Source organism: Meleagris gallopavo, chromosome 4 (assembly GCF_000146605.3).
Source record: "Meleagris gallopavo isolate NT-WF06-2002-E0010 breed Aviagen turkey brand Nicholas breeding stock chromosome 4, Turkey_5.1, whole genome shotgun sequence".
In the NCBI taxonomy this organism is placed as follows: domain Eukaryota; kingdom Metazoa; phylum Chordata; class Aves; order Galliformes; family Phasianidae; genus Meleagris; species Meleagris gallopavo.
Window position 1 is genome coordinate 28,518,542 of NC_015014.2, and position 16,570 is coordinate 28,535,111.

At 39.5% G+C, this 16,570-nt stretch overlaps 1 protein-coding gene and 1 long non-coding RNA gene across 4 annotated transcripts in view; one reads left to right on the plus strand and one right to left on the minus strand.

Moving 5' to 3' along the window:
- DKK2 (dickkopf WNT signaling pathway inhibitor 2) overlaps nt 1-14,248 on the plus strand; it is a 40,678-nt gene extending 26,430 nt beyond the window's left edge. The window contains exons 2-4 of one of the 2 annotated variants that reach the window (XM_010709803.3): nt 10,910-11,027; nt 12,245-12,394; nt 12,913-14,248. In XM_010709803.3, the coding sequence (XP_010708105.1) occupies nt 10,910-11,027; nt 12,245-12,394; nt 12,913-13,163 (519 nt within the window). In that variant the 3' untranslated portion in view covers nt 13,164-14,248. Of the gene's footprint in view, nt 1-10,909; nt 11,061-12,244; nt 12,395-12,912 lie in introns of both variants that reach the window. The other variant, XM_010709802.3, reaches the window with a different exon arrangement.
- LOC104910659 lies at nt 5,642-16,196 on the minus strand. Of its 2 annotated transcripts, none has more exons than XR_793302.3 (6): nt 16,115-16,196; nt 15,539-15,608; nt 14,901-15,023; nt 13,437-13,507; nt 10,506-10,619; nt 5,642-9,254 (listed from the first exon to the last, which is right to left on the minus strand). It is a non-coding gene; the product is annotated as an uncharacterized LOC104910659 (long non-coding RNA). The 2 variants fall into 2 exon arrangements; XR_004159548.1 differs by having other exon boundaries at nt 13,437-13,510.
- Nucleotides 16,197-16,570: the final 374 nt, after the last annotated feature.

Here is a 16,570-nt window from a genome sequence, read left to right on the forward strand (position 1 = left end):
ACAAGTTCAGAAAAAGGAAAATAATCTTATTGTTAACTGGACAGTGGCTGAAAAACAGTTACCTGTGTAATGTGGACTTCTTATGTGGGCTTGGCATAGCAAAGTCATTTAACTTCCTTTGTTCTCTTTCTATCTGTGTAAAAGAAAAAGGGGAAAAAGTAGCAAACAAAACCAACTCTCATCAGGTGGAGCAGCAGTTAAAAAACTGACCACACAATTACAGGGAAGCACAGCATCTAAGCTCTGCCTCTGGGCAGGGCTGTCATGCAAACAATACCAACGAGAGGTATTCAGGAATGGGCTGACTATGTTTGCTGTCGGGGGCATCTAAACGTGAGAAATGCATGCCAACAAACTGTTCTCCTGGAGAACCCAGAGCCTTCAGAATAAAAGCTGTCAAGAAGGCAGTGTAATTTTAACCATGGTTCCTGTTACTTTGGCTTTCCTAACAGGTATCAGTTATATGTGGAACTTTTTCATTACAGTAGAGTTGCACGAACAAAAAAGTAATATCAGGTTGCTGTGTCTGGCTTAGCTTCAGAAGTGGAAGTACAGTAATGGGATAAATGAAAGGGCCACCCACTGTAAAGTGCGGGTGACCAGTATAAGGAAAAAACAAATCTTGAATGGATATTTATTCCAAAGGCTGTTACAAAGAAACCGTTCTCAGACTGATGTTGTGCCAAGCATAGGGGATTAAGCTTTTTAATGACTTTATGTTGATTAACTTCCAAGACATCTAGGAACAAGGAAGAGATTCCATAGATCCACATAAAGAATATTATTTTCAGACCAGAAAAGTGTGCTTTAAAAGATGTATTTTCAGAAGATACGGTAAAATGTAGCAGGGAGGAGGATAAATAGGATTCTTAGCTGCAGAATCAGCTCATTCTGAGGATGGGGACCAGATCCGATCTATATATAGTTAATTCATGAGCAAGAAGAGGGTGTAGCCAGAGTACAATGTCTGGAATGAAAGATGGTCCCTCAGTGGCTGTTGTAGACTGAAACTTTGAGCAGCCCCTACTCGCTCAGGGGCTGCAGACATCAGTGCAGTCTGAGCCACCCTGTTCTTGCCTCCTGGACCGCATGTGCTCAGCTGTCTTCTGAGAATTGGGGCCTGGGTTTGTTTGAATTAATAGTGAAGTCATTACACTATGTAAATATGTTAGTGTTCATCTGGTTTTACTCACAAGTTATTCTTGCCTTGCTGTGGTGTTCATGTTTTCTTGTTTGTGCAAAATTAGCTAGGAGCATTTTAAAAGAACAGGAAAAAAATGGTAAATAGTGTTGAAACCTTGATTGCTAAGCTTTTTTACCACAGGCTGAAGTTGGGTTGGCAGCTCTAAGTTAATCATATAATAAGAGCACGATGACTTTTTAATGACACTGTCTGTCAGGGTCCTTTCCTTTTCTGCCGTCTCTGTCCTCCTTTGAGTAGAGTGTGATAATTTGCCTTAATAGCCTCATATTACAATTTTTACTTTTACTGTAGCTGAAGAGTCAAAGAGGCAGCAGTGCATGTCCAACCACAGACAGACGTTGCCTGAGCTGCAGGGTTCTGTGTCCAAGCTCTTCTCCAGAGCAGCTGCTCCATTGCAGGTGGTCCCACTGTGCATGGGCACTGCTGGCCCCTTGTACATGCACAGTTGTTGCTGCAGCAGGCCAGGGTGAGGAGCTGTGGCTCTCATAGCATGAGTTTTCCTGCAGTTGCGATGAGAAGAGTGGGAACCGGTGCATAGTCTGTTCTGATAGTAAAGCTGGGCTAGCTTGCTTTGATGCCTGATTTCCATTCTTTGTAGTTGCTTTGGAGTTGGAGATGCTTGGCTTGGTCCCTCTCATTTTACCTCTCCCCCTCCAAAAGAGTGGTCACAACTATCACACTGCAGAGGGTTTCATGCAGAGTAGGAAGAGACAGAGCCAGGGGTGTTTTGAATCTCAGATGACAGTGGTGGTTTTGATGTGTAGAGAAAGAACTGGGGATAGAAGGAGAAGCATATGAGCCAGGTGTTCCCACACAAACGACCATCGGGGAGAGGATTAATAATGCTGACATTCAGTATCAATGTCAGATTGCAGTCAGCAGTCTGCTGAAGTGGAGACTGCGGTTCATCCCTCTCAGACATTCAGCATCTGGCTGTCTCTCCAGCTTACATGAACTCATGTTTTCTTCAGAGCTGTCCTTATAAATTGGAGGACTAGAGAAATTGCATCTTGAAAACTGGTGTCTTATATGCTATGCATTCTGCAATGTAAAGTGTATTCTGCAAGGAATACGTATGAATAATTTCCAGGATGAGGACTGCAGACATTGCACAAATGTTCCTAACTTGGAAGCATTCTGTCTCCAGACTTCAGAGCAGGCAAATGGAATTTTTGCACTGACTTCAATATGACAAGGTTTCCCTCTTTTCTAGACTTTGTGAAAGTTTAAAAGCAAAGGAAGTTCATTTCCTCAGTAGCAGTTCTATACAAGGTAAAGCTGTCATCTCATCTTTCTTGCTGAACGTATGCTTGCACAGAGATGATTCCCAGCACCCCCATTCAGGTGTTCAAAAACAGCAACTTGCTACCATTCCCAGCAATGTTATTCTACTCCCAGCCGCAATATCTGAATATCTACCTGTGGTTTAATGCCTGGTGCTTTCTGTGCTGTAGCATCTGCTAGCTGTTTGCATCTGGTAATATGTCTGGATAAAATAACCCATACTTCTAGAATTAATAGATTCAGAGGGAAAGCTCTTTTTGGCAACCCACTGTTCATCCATAGCAGTAAACATGCTGATCAAAAAAGCCTGAAGAATCCTACTCTGAAACAGATTATAAATAGCCAATTAGAGACGAAACTAAAAAGCAAAATCATCAGAAAAGGGGTGGGGAAAAGATAGAGATAAAAGGCCAAGAACAGTCTGCTGAAAAGGCTGGACATAGAACAAAGTGTGTGTTAACAAACCTTTATTCTTCAAGCAGTCTTTGGTGATGCATTTGAAAATGACATAAAATCTAGAGTTTCCCTGTCACACTGATTTATCACTACATTGTTGACTTCAAAGATTACCTAACATTGTTTTGATGCTCTCTGCTGTAACACTACTGCTGGTCGTTTGCTAGGCAGTATGAATCATGCAGTGACAGTGCCTGTAAAATGTGGAGTCGAACTGACCCCAAACTTTTGAAGCTTCTTTTAATCATGTCTTCTGTAAGGTACCATCAAGATCCATGTTTGCAACATAGGATGCTCCTGGTCTCTCCAAATGTTGAGATGGAAGCTCTGCTAGGTAATCCCAAGGTCATGAAACATGAGAAGGAGGGAAAACTTGAGCACATGTATGCAGTGTGCACAGTGCAGAGGAAATGCAATATGTTTTCTCTGAAATGGGATGATTCAGTAAAGTGACACCAATATGATTCTGAGGTCGATAATTTGTCTTAAAGGTGTGATAGAACAGGAAGACCCATAGATGTGCTGCGTTGGGAACTATGATACATAGATATACTATATCCTGGTGTTAGTCCTATGTTGTATCATAAAAACATACATATGAATACATTTTGGGTATAGTGTGCTTGCCTTTAAGTTATTTGAAAATATAGTTCATTCCAAGCTTGCAGAACAGGAGGTTGTTTTCCATGATGTTTTGATGGGATTGAGGAAAGCCTGAGTCAGGACCCAAGTGAGTCCTGCAGCCTTGCCTGTTCAGAGAGACCTCGCTGAGGTTTGTTTTAGGGTTGTTAAGATCTGAGTTTTCTTTGGCTCTAGCAAGTCATGAGAGCTGGACTACTGCATGTTTTAGAAATGTTCTTCCCCTGGTGGTCTAGCAGTAGATTGAGTATTACTTTCAAATACGAATATTTATTGTCTTAATAATGCAGGCTTCTGGGGCCATTAGCCACGCAGTTGGAAGGAATGATCTTTGGAGACTGCAGCATACACATCCATGATGTAGCACTATGTCAGTCTGTGAATCAGACCTCATAAACAGCAGTGTTATTTTAAGTTGAAGAGTTAAAAATAAGTTGTTGCTAAAAGAAAGTGCCTGTGCAGCAGAAGATGGTGCTTTTCTCTCTCACGGTCTGGCAGAGAAGTGGGTTAGAGATGTTTATTGTTTTAACAAGAAAGAGGCTTGGTAAGAAAAATTGAATTGTTAAGCTTATCATGGCAACTGAACGGAGTAAATTTGTTTCATTGCAACTACAGAAAGTTTTACTTTCAGGAGCAATCTGTGCCATAGCAGTCACAGGGAGTTGAGAGTTTCTGGTGAGATCAGTCTGAGCCAGGATCCATGTCTGGAGCTGTCTGAGAGCACAGCGTGATTTCCTCCATGGGATAAATTAACTGCGGCATTCTGCTTGTGCACAGTGAGATCCATCGCTATCATCTATGCTTGTGTTGAGCTAAGAATAGAAAATAGCAACATCAGCAATGCTGTGGGAAAACTGTACTACTCCAGATGGCTGCTGATAAGCTCTTTTGTCATGTGGAATTAAAAACAAAATAGTACTAGATGACAATCATTTCCCATCTGCATCTTAATTTAAATGCTCGTTTCACAGCTAGGAGAAAGAGGAGCTAAGTTTGTCAGTTAGACATGGATTGTCTGAATATGTTTGAGAAGCTATCAGAGAGCAGTTCAGTTGCCTTGCAGGAGAAAAAAAAAAAAGGCTATAGGAGAAGAGAGTTTTCTGTTTGTTTGTTATCTTTTTCTTCCATTTTTCTTTATCCAATTTATGTGGTTTTGAGTGAAGTGCTCTTATTTCCATTGTTGCAAAGGTTTGCGTCCTGTGAGAGCACATTAGGTCTTCTCATTGATTTTCACAGATAGAATCTTCATTCCTTCTCTAAATTGGCTATTGGAAACAATCCTACGTGTGACATATTTATTTAGATCTACAGGCCACATGTGGTGTGTGTATCTGTCCCATCAATGTAGATCTAGTAAAAGACAAAAGGATGTTGAGATCCCCACTCAGGGTCAGGTCTAACCAAGGAGTCATTCAACAAATTGCTTTCTTTATAAATGTTCTTGACTGTGGGCTATTTCTAAAACTTTGGATTAACTAATTCTTCAGAGAGAGAAAAGCAAAAGCAGACCCAACACCCCTGTGGCTATTTCATGTGTTGACTCTTCAGGGATAAAGTCCTTGATCAGAAAGAGAGTTCTCCTCCTTGTCCTGCTTTAGGCAGGGCAGAGGTGATCACTAGGATTGAGCCAGTTGGTTGCTTCATCATGCCTGATGGCTGTGGGATATTAAGCAATGTGCACAGTCCTGAGACTATGACCAACAAGCTCTATTGCTCATCTTGTAGCTGGATGGAGGAAACGTTGTTCTCTCCTCTATAGCTCAGGCCAGTTGTGATCATCCAGCTAGCACGCTGGCTGTAGAGAGGTTGGCTTCAGCTCACTTTACAGTCATTATTTTAAATTTTATAAAAATAATGTAAATAGGGAAAACAACCTTTTCTTCATTAGGAAGAAGTGAGTAATAGACTAATTTGCAGTACCAATTGCTGGTAAACTGTCTCACAAACATGGTGTGTGAATCTTTGGTGAGCTAAAAACAGATTATTTATTTATTTATTTATTTTTAACAGCAGAAAAAGGCATTTATGGATGTGACTGCCTAACCTACTGGTATAGATATTTGCACGGGGTAGTAGTAACTAGAGGGTCATAAGGAATGTACAAGCCTGTGTGTAGTTGCCTAAATTTGATTTCTAATATGCTGATACCTAGGAATCAAGGCTATTCCAAGGATAATCTGTGCGTCCCTTCCTTGGTGCCCTCTGTCTCTACTTTGCAATAGCTGCCACCCCTTTGACAACTGTGTATGCAATGAAGGGTTGACGTGGTAGATTTGCAGTGCTCTTACTTCCCAGCTGTACAGGCTTTTCTTCTGTTCTTTAGCACAGCTCTCAGTAACCAGCACTTGACGGCTGTTAGACAGAGAAGCTGACCAGGTGTTCAGTACAGTAAGCACAGCTATCTTATCATTCATATTGTTCATAGAATCGTTTAGGTTGTGAAAGACCTTCAAGGTCATCAAGTCCAATCTAACACTACCAAGGCTATGTACCATAACCACATGTCTCTAAAATACGTCCAGGGGTGGTGACTCCACCACTTCCCTTTGTAGCCCCTTCCTTATGTGAGAATTCTCGAGCGCTGCTCAGCATCCATAGAAAAAGAGTACTGAATAACCTCCTTGCTGCTTCTTCTGCTGGAAGCAGTAGTAGCCATGATCATCTGTCAGGACTGACTGTGCACTTGGACTTCACGATATTTAAAAAACAACAAAAAAAGTGAGGTGCTTCTGGGTGAGCCTGTAGTGAAATCTGTTCTACCGTATCACTTCTTTACAGTGTTGGAGGTAGATCTGAAGCCAGCAATGTTTAGGACTACTTGTACTGGATAAGTGATGACACAGCTTAGGTGAAAATGCCAATTGCTCTTCCTGCTTTTCTCTGACATATCTTGATAGTACCATATTGGAGTAGCTTTAGCATGAAAACAAATGAGACCTCATAATATGAGCAAATGAGAGCCTGGTGACTAAGGGCGCTGGCTGGGAATACTGTTTTCAAATATATGCTAGAGGCCAAGCTGAAATTCAAACCCTTATCTCCCACAGCTCAATAAAGCGCTTGCCATCAGACTATTCACTCACCCTTCAGCACATCACAGCATCTGTCTTCCTCCCTTGTGCTTCTGCATTATGTTTTGTAGTGCCAGACAGAGAGACTGGGGCTGATTGACTCCACAGCACAATGGTTCCAGAACTTGTGCTATTTCAGCTTGTGGTGAAACTCTGTGGTTCAGGGTGACCACATAAAATTTGCAGGAGAGTAAATGACTCCAGGAAAACTATTGAGAAAGCCTCATTGCCAGTTAGCTGAGAAAAGGTGCTATATTAGATCTCTGGCAAAAGGGAAGGCAAAGATAAAAATAAGCCTCACTTCTGTACACTCTGCAAACTAAAGGAATGGCATTAGGTGGATATGAAAGCTAGACAGTCACTCCTTTCCTCAACCTCACTGTGAATTTAATGCAGAAATAAGTGCCTTAGTGGTAGTCCTGGAAGGATTGGAAAAAACAAAACGGTTTTTTCCTTCTATCATCTGCATCATTTTCTATAGTTCTGTAATGTGCTTTTGCTCTTTTGAGTGTAAATTTAGGAAGGACAGGAATGGAGTTTCATATTCCCTCTCTGTTAAAAAGAAAAGATTTATGTTTGTGTGCTGCACTAACCCAGCTGGCAAAGGTTAGCTTTGGTCAGTAGATAGAGTGGGTATCTTGGCTCAGAAAGAGCAGCACCATTTCAGTATCTATCTTCTATAAAAGAATACAAAACAATTGGAATGACTGAGGAGAAAACATCTTACTTCTTCAATGCTCTTCATCAAACTAAACAATCTGAAAATGTGAATATCACAGGGAAATGTAGGTTATACCATGCTACAACAACATGACTGCCTGTAATCTGGGCTAAAAAAAAAAATAAATAAGATTGCTTAAATGCAGCTTCAGGGAGTGCTGCGTATTTTATCTCAGTTTCATCTGGTTTCCCATAATATCAAAGCCATGTTTAGTGGATAGAGATTTACGACCCGAAAATGATATGTATAGCTGAAGAATGTGAAAGGATGAAGTGCCTTGTAGAATTAGTTATCATTGCTGGGGAAGTAGAGCTGGTTTACAGCTTGCTTTTTCCCTCTCCATCTGGGACTGATTTGGGTCTTTGCATCGCATATAGGAAATGTTCTCTGCTATTCTCTCAGTGTAAAGACTGTGTTTTAGGCTCTGAGGTAGGAAACTCTGAAAACCTTGAGTTGTCCATGAACAATTGTTTAGTATATGCTTTCCTGCAAATATACTTTCTTACTCCTGTATTTTAAAATATATATACTTATTTATACAAAGATGCTCAACTACTACTGACAACCAGACAAATATGAACGTGTTTTCCCTGCTGTTAGCCAAGACTAGCTACGCTATATTTTGTTTCGTTTTTCACTGAATACTGTGAAGATGGATTAATTGCATTGCAAAAGGGGCGAGTTATTTCTAATGAATGTCTAGTGATTAGGAGACAAGGCTGTGTAGGCATTTTTATTTTAAGCTCCCCGTGACTGATAACTAGGATATCAAATAGATGGTGGTTTTGAAAGAAAGATCAAGGCAATTGATGGTATCAGGCAATTTGCAAGAAGGTTTTTCATGGAGCTGGCTGGCAGCTGGTTGTTTAGAGTTTTGAATAGATTTGACAATCTGCATGTAACACAAGACAATTTGTGGGTATGCTGCAGTCATTTCCCTTAGGTAGGTAAATGTTTTGGATTACTTTTTAATTTCAGAAATGTCATCTTTACTTAGGCCAGGGCTTGAGAGTTAGGTTTAAGGATGAGTTGTGTCTCTTATCTCAGCAATTTTTAAAGCGTCTTTTGTAACGTCTACCATTCCCAAAGACTGAGTTGAGAGCTAGCAATTAGGTGCATCATTTAAATGTCACTCAGCGTAAAAGCCATAAGTATGTAAAACAGACAGTAGATATGGTATGCAAGATATTCATTAACACTATTTAGGATCAGCTTTTTTCAAAAAGTTATTTGAGGAACCAAAGAAAACTGCAAGTAGGTTTCTTGCTGACAAGTTGCAGGTGTATACCACATGCCCATATTGGAAAAAAGATGCGGTTATGAAGGTCCTGATGACAGACAAGGATATAAAATGCCTTCATCTCCAGGTTACAGCTTGTTCATCTGTTTTTTATTTGCATTTTCCCCTGCTAGCAGTGTTAATATTTTCCAAACTCAGTAAAACCATGCACAGATTCATACACAATTTTTCTGAATTTTCTGTTATTTAGTTTAGTAAGGTTCCAATTCAATTATATTATAATTGTTAGGATTAATTATTTTTTGCTGGGAAAAATGAGGAAAAGGTTGAAGGGAGAGCACTTTATCTAGGTCTGGTTTGCTAGAACAAGGAAAATCCAATTATACCTTGGGAGTACCACAAAGGTGAGCATTTGCATTTGTCTCTTATCACTGCTCCTAGCTAAAAGATTTGACCTTCTTTGATGAATGAGGATGAACTTGAGAGGAAATACTTATTCTTAAGGGAGAAAGCCTTTTACATACGTCAAGTTCTCCAAACAGCTGCACTCTCTATTCATTCTTCAAAGATGCATATATTCATAGGGCAGAAGTAATGGAACAGCAGCACTCTGGAAATATTCAGCCATCTCTTTAGTTACTGTAAAATAAATTTTGAAAAAGAATGCAATTAATGAAATCATATGGAAAACGGCATGGTTCTCTCCAGCTAAAGGCACTAGTGTGTTTTTATCTGACCTCTTGTTTCTTCTGCAGTTTTCAAGAGAATAGCAGACAGAGAAACAGGCCGTCCTCTATCTAAAAGAACACTTTTCATAGCAAATTCTCAACATCGTCCAAGTTTTTCTTTTCTGAGAGCAGTATAATCAAGACTTGATTAAAAAATATTTTAAAAGTAATCATTCTACATAGAAAATTGGTCAATTGAGATTTTTGTTTGTGTTGAATACATAATTGCAATAGTCATCTTGAAAACAGCAAAAGCAACACTTTGATTCATTTAAAATGCTGGAGAGAATCAGTTGAGGAGGTGGAAACATTTTCCAGAAAATGCCCAAAATTATTCTCATCTTTTTATCTAAACAAATTCCTCAAGGATAATTTTGAGAAATGAAAAAAATCTATGATTAGTTTAATGGGCAGTAAAATTAGATGCAGACAGTGAGCATAGTTGAAGCTGTGTGGGATTCAGCAAAAGGGATCCTGGAAAATGGTGGTGTCGTTATGTCTCTTTAAAGCATCATGTTTTCTTCTTTTGTAGGAATATTTACCTTTCTCTTCTTAATGGGAGAATACAGTGCCTTCATATCTTCTTTTTAGGAATCAGTCAATTTTTCTACAAGATAACATTGGTTTGTCTGTGTCTGTGCTTTCAGTCAATTATATGTTCAAGAGATTCTGTGTTGTATACATAGTCTGTGATATATATATTAGGGATGTTGTTCAGCAGTTGGTAAGCTTAAGGAGAATAGTATGTACTTAAATGAAGTAAAGGCTATCAAAGCTAAATGCTGATTAGAGATGTTTGTTCACTTCCAAGGAGTCTGAATGGTATGGGTTGGAGTGGAATGGTACAATTGTGAAGAAGCTTGCACCAGACTGGTGAAGATGTGCCTCAAAATTCATAAGCTGGCACAACTTGGTAATGACTTTAAGTTGTGCCAAGGGAGGTCCAGGTTAAATATTAAGAAAACTTTGATCTCAAAAGAGTGGTGAGATATTGGAACAGGCTGCCCAGAGAGGTGGTGGAGTCACTGTTCATGGGTTGATGATTGGTCTTTACCAACCTTTATGAGTCTATTTTCACTGTGAGAATGTGAATTTCTTATCCTATTGTCACTTGTCAAAGAAAAATGCTTCCTTGGAGTTCCTATCTAAATGCAAATGTTACCTGTTGCAGAGTGTGCTTCCAGTGACTGAGAGGAGTCACTCTCTGGTTCTGTTTCTCTTCATTGTGGAATTTTAAACTCTTGTCTATGAATGAGAGGCCCAAGTATCTTGAAACCTACAAAAATATAAGTTCTGTTGTGACAGCATATATTTAAGGCAAGAAAAGGTGAAACCACCAAAGGAACGGCTTGTAGTTTTGTCATTCTTGAGGCAGTGATCCAGCTCCACCAGCAGCTTGAGCCCAAGGACAAGGCTGCTGTGAAGATAACTGCATCTCCTAGCTTAGTAAATGGTAACTGACTTGTATGTTTCTTCAACTTTTTTTTTAATAATGTACTACCTATGTCTTATACTGCACCTAGTATATATACTGTGTCACTGCAAACTTTTTATTTTATCCTCCAGGTCTACCCGTGCACCAATGACAAGGAATGTGAAGTTGGGCGGTATTGCCACAGTCCTCATCAAGCATCGTCTGCGTGCATGTTATGCCGGAGGAAGAAGAAACGGTGCCACAGAGATGGTATGTGCTGCCCGGGGAATCGCTGCAACAACGGTATGTCGTTCATTTCTTGTTTTCCCTCCAAAAAAATCAGCATTTTGTTAGTGTCTACTGAAAATAGATTTCTGAGTGTTCTCAGCAGAGGTATTTTTCCTGTGTGACTGCATTTCCTTTTCTAAACCAAGATAAAATCCCTTCAGATATTGAAAATAACATCAGCTATAAGGTCCACTTGTCCTCCCCTTTTCCTTTGGCTTAGAAAAGTTGTTGAATGATCTTTTTCTTCTGTTTCTAAAAAACACTAAGATCTTATTTTCAAAACTGCATAAGTAACCAGTCTAATCAGTCTGTATAAAAGTTATCTATCCATTGTGCTGCTGGACAGGGGAAATTTGGTGCTGAACTAGCCAAGTAGAAATATCAGCCACGTGAGAGTAAAATTAGAGTGATGGATTCATGGCTGTCATATTAAAGTAGAACTGGGTGGTGCTAGGCTTGGAAGGAGAGGGAAAGAGAGGAGAGGAGGGAAAAGAGAATCAGCTCCAACAGACAGTACATTGTGAGCCAAAATCCAAGAGCTGTGCCATGCTAGAGGCTGTTCAGTCTCCCCTGCCTCTTTCTCCTTCCTCCTCTCCCTGAAGCACACCCATACCTGAGGCCATAGATATCATTTCCTTTACTCCATTAGCAATTAATTGTTTTTTAATGTATCTTTAACACTTTTCCCTGCTTTCTTTAATAGTATTTTTATGATTAAGGCCTCTGTACTACTAGATTGTTTCCTCTTTTGTTGTAGAGAAACCCCCCAAATGGCGAAGCCACAGACAGAAATCACAGCATTTTTCCAGAACTACTTTCAGTGTTGCTCAATCCTCCGGAAATCTGCAAAGAGCCCATATTCTTAAGGAAGCAAAACAGACCCAATGAATCCCTGAGTTACTCCCTCTTGGAGTTTCTGTTGTAATTGTACTATTTGCATTCCCATACTCTTTTCCTGAGACCTGAGGAGATGTCTCCAAGACAGTCTCCAGGAGGTCAGACTGCAAGACTCTGTGACAGGGAGTGAAGTGCAGCTGTAGTGAAGACAGGCTAGGGATCAGCGACAGAGCTGAAAGTCACCGAAGCTGAGACCAGCACCCCCCTCACTTTAATGGTCTCAATACTGATCCTGGTACAAGTATGTTCCTCAGCTTCTTCTCCTCTTGCTGAAATCTACAACTGATGACTTTTCCTCACAGGTATTTGTGTACCAGTAACTGAAAACATCCTCACACCTCACATCCCTGCATTAGACGGGCCACGCAACAAGAAGAACAGTCATTATGCTAGCAAGGATTTGGGATGGCAAAACTTAGGGAGGGCTCAGTCCAAGCTGTCACACATTAAAGGTAAGATCACATTTGTACTTCACCATTCTGCTATCAATAACATTCTGCTATTTAAATACAGCAGCACGCACCAGCAATACATAGTAATTTCATAGGTTGTGAATCTCTGTTAAGAGAATTCAGAGCACAATTCTAAAAGCGAGGTAATACTGACCACCACTTTCCTCTGATTGAAATAGTATCTCCTTTCTTCCCCGTATTAGAGAATGAAAATTCATTTTTCAGTTGTACAAGATTGTGCACATCCTCCCCTTGTAAGAGTACTGTCATTATGCATTTGTCATTTTGTCTGCAAACCTGTAGCTGAATTTCTCCTTACTAAGTCTTCTGGCAGATCTTAACAGTTACTTTTCTGAACTTCCCTAAATCATTCTCTTTTCTTGTGTTTATGTCCTTCAAAAAAGCCACAGATGGAAATGTCATCTCTCCTTTTTCTGAGCTTCATTTGCATCAGTCTACGCTGAATTTGTCCTTTTCCATTTTCCCCTGAGGTAAAACAGTTTGATTGTTCTTTTTAGGACATGAAGGCGATCCCTGCCTGCGGTCATCAGACTGTATTGAGGGACACTGCTGTGCTCGCCATTTCTGGACCAAAATTTGCAAGCCTGTATTGCATCAGGGGGAGGTGTGCACCAAGCAGCGCAAGAAAGGCTCCCATGGACTAGAGATTTTCCAACGATGTGACTGTGCCAAAGGGCTGTCTTGCAAAGTATGGAAAGATGCAACCTCTTCTTCTAAATCAAGACTTCACGTGTGTCAGAAAATCTGAAGGGTAGATAGTTCTAAGTATTAAGTGACTGGTTTTCTGTATTTAATGTGTTACAGTATGCTGGGAAATGAGGACTGCATGTGAAAGAGGAATGGCTAAATTAACAAGGTGGGAGTAGAAAAAAGTCACATCAAATGCATTTCTTTTTGAGCTGGTGAAAAACACCAGAGCAGCCAGAGATTTCCCACTGTGCAGGTTTTCTGTAAATAACTCGTACAGTTTGTGGGAAATGCTAGTACGCAAATAAGTAGAGTGGAAATTAATGCCATTTACCTTGCTGTGTTGTCCCATGATGTTCCAGGGGCCAGTATAAGGGCTACAGTGGTTTTCCACCATGGCAATGCCTGCTAAATAAATTGTATACATTGTACTCCTATAGGAAGCTGTGCATTCCAGGAAGATTTGTCTGCCAACACATTATCAGTGACTAAAATATTATACATTGCAGGTGCGAGGGATGGAAATACAGTTACTGTGAATCTCCATACACTTGTCATGCAGGGCTGACACTTCAGCAAAGAAAGCATGCTTGCAGGACTGCTACAAGAATCCTAAATTTTGTAGGCCCTCACAAAATGGTGAAAACTTGCCATCTCATCATTTCAAGACAGCAAGCAGTTTCTCTAATCAGAGTCATTTAAACAGGGTTTTCTTTCCTATATTTAGGCAAACTGAAATGCTTTATGTAGTTCAATGTCATAGTAGGGCACTTAATCGCTTGTATTTGTCTCGGTTTACTGCTAGTATACATTGGATTGAACAGATGAAACAAATACATGCATGCTGAATCCAGAATTATATACAGGCAGTTGCTCATTAGACCTAAATATACTTTCTTTTCCTAAACATACCTGCATTATAGACATTTCCAAAGATAGCGGAGTGTTGAATATCTAACACTAAGAGATATGAAATTGTGCCAGAGGATGTAGGCACTTGTTGGGGAATTTCAACTGTACTGCTATAAACTCAAAGTTTTACTTTTCAATGGTAGCAATGGGCTAGAGTTTGATATTAATGCTAAATCTGATTGCATTCTGCAAATGGATTTGTTTTTTAGGGGTAGCAAAGAGAAAAAAAAAAAAGAGTTGGCTCTTGTGAGCACTTCCTCTCCTGCAGAAAACAATGCAAGAAAACACAGTACAGCCACAAAAGACTTATTATGCATCATGTTATGATGCAGCATACCGGTTTCTGGCATGTATGTAACGTGAGCTTGATCTCTTCTAAAGGGATCTTCTCTGGATTTTTCTGTCAGGAATTCTGGAAGTATCTGGACTATGGAAACAGCTCTATGTTGTCTGTGTAGCAGTTAGAAGTTGAAGGATGGAGACTATCCTTTTTTTCTCACAGCTCATTTTAAACTTTTGTCTATTTACTTGTTCACAACTAATTCCTTTGTATAGATGTTGATAAAGAGTCTGATATTTAAGAAGTCTGGTTTTATAATAGACCTACTGCTAATCTGTAATTACGCATTTGTAACTACTTAGTTTCACATTTTGTAACACACAGGACTTTTCTGTTTCATCAGTTCTGAACATATATACACCAATATGTGGTTTTGAGACCATGTCATCCTGTACCTAAAACACTTTTTTCCACTGATACATCTCCACCAGTGGTTGTTTTAAAGTTACACTTTATGCACCCACTGAGGCTCAGATTTCCTAATAAGAATACATTGCCTTTAGACTGTTATGAAAGAAAATTAAGAGTAATTCACAAATCTCTTACCTTACAGGAATTTTTTAATTGCCATAAGGGACTGTTCTGGGGTTTTTTAACAGTCTCAGTTAGACTTCAATCTCACAGTCCTATGAGCTCCGCTTTGGTTATTTCAAAGGAGTTCTTGTGTACCTGAAACAGGAATAAGATTCAGAAATAGCATAATTTCAAGATATTAAAAAAGTACAGGAACCAAATCTGTGTTATTAATACTGACAGCACACGCTCAGCAGAGGAGCTCTGTTGCCTTCATTGTAACTATGTGTACAAGAAAGTGTAATCCAAATGGAGCTGTGGGGTTGCAAAAATGGGCTCAGCAATTTTTGACTCTTCTTATCTGACCCTCTCCCTTCTCCTCTTACAAAACACAGTTATGTGTGATAATTTATTTACAGGAAATGTTTAATGAGATGTATTTTCTTATAGAGATATTTCTTACAAAAAGCTTTGTAGCAAAATATATTTGCAGCCTGTTGACTTCTAATGTAGAAAAATGTATAATAAGATTAAATATATTAAATGTCCTTTCCCATTTCTCCACACATCTTTTACCCATTTTTTTTATTTACCTGCTGCTTCAGAAAATGAGTTCTTTCTTTCTGGAAGAATATATATACTTTGGCTTAAAAGTAAAAGCATCCACTCACCCTTGTCTCGTGGCACTATGTAGGCTGAATTGCAGTCAAACACAGTTTAAAATGATCACGTCATTTCCACCTAAACATTTGAGAATAAGATTTGAAAGTAACGCATCTGGATGCACTGATTCAACTAGGCTTAAAAAGGAAAGAGCTCAGACACATTCCCCAAATAGTAATACAAATCTGAGACTCACAGTGGGTACACCTGACATTAAAATTACAATGACATTTTGCTATGGGTTACAACATACAAATACATTGCTACAAGATAAAAAAAACTAGCAAATCTGAAATGGTAGATAAGTAGCATTCAGCTCTAATAACATGAAATAATCCATACGACCCAACTGAAAACATTGCTACAAGAAACAGCCACGTTTTGAGCCCAGGAAAACCCTGCCAGGTCTCAATAACTATTGCTAAATAAAAGCTGTGGTTATTGAGCAACGGTCTCAATATTCTTGTTACTTGTTTCTGGGAATCCTTTGCTCAAACAGATGTACAGTTGGAGAATGAAATGGTCCCCAGGTAGCATTAGTGTTTGTTTGTAAAAAATAATAAGCTTTTGCTACTGTTCCTTACAGTCTTTGGTGGGTAGTCTTCCTTTGACCATATTAACACGTATAGCAAACAGCACCGTAATAAGAAAGTTATGAGTGTCTTCAGATCCCAGTGACTTCAATGGAGATTGAGACAGCCAAAGCCTTCAGAGATTTAATCTGGGAACAAAAACAATAGGCACAGGCGGCTCATTGCACACCACAAACACTGAGCAACATAGCTGAACTGAATGGCATGCAAGCAGTTTTGCAAGGCCGAATGTTGAGTGTTTAGAAGCTACTCTGTTAACATTTTGGGGAAACATACATCAGTTTAAGAATAAAAGAACAGCTAAATTTAGAGATAATTGCTCTCACTCCCTGTTGCACTCATCAAAGGAATTAAGAACGGCTTTGGCTTAGTAACATTTCAGAAATCTGCTGTCATGACACAAGTACTGAAGAGATTACTGCTGAACAATTCAAATACTCTTCCTAT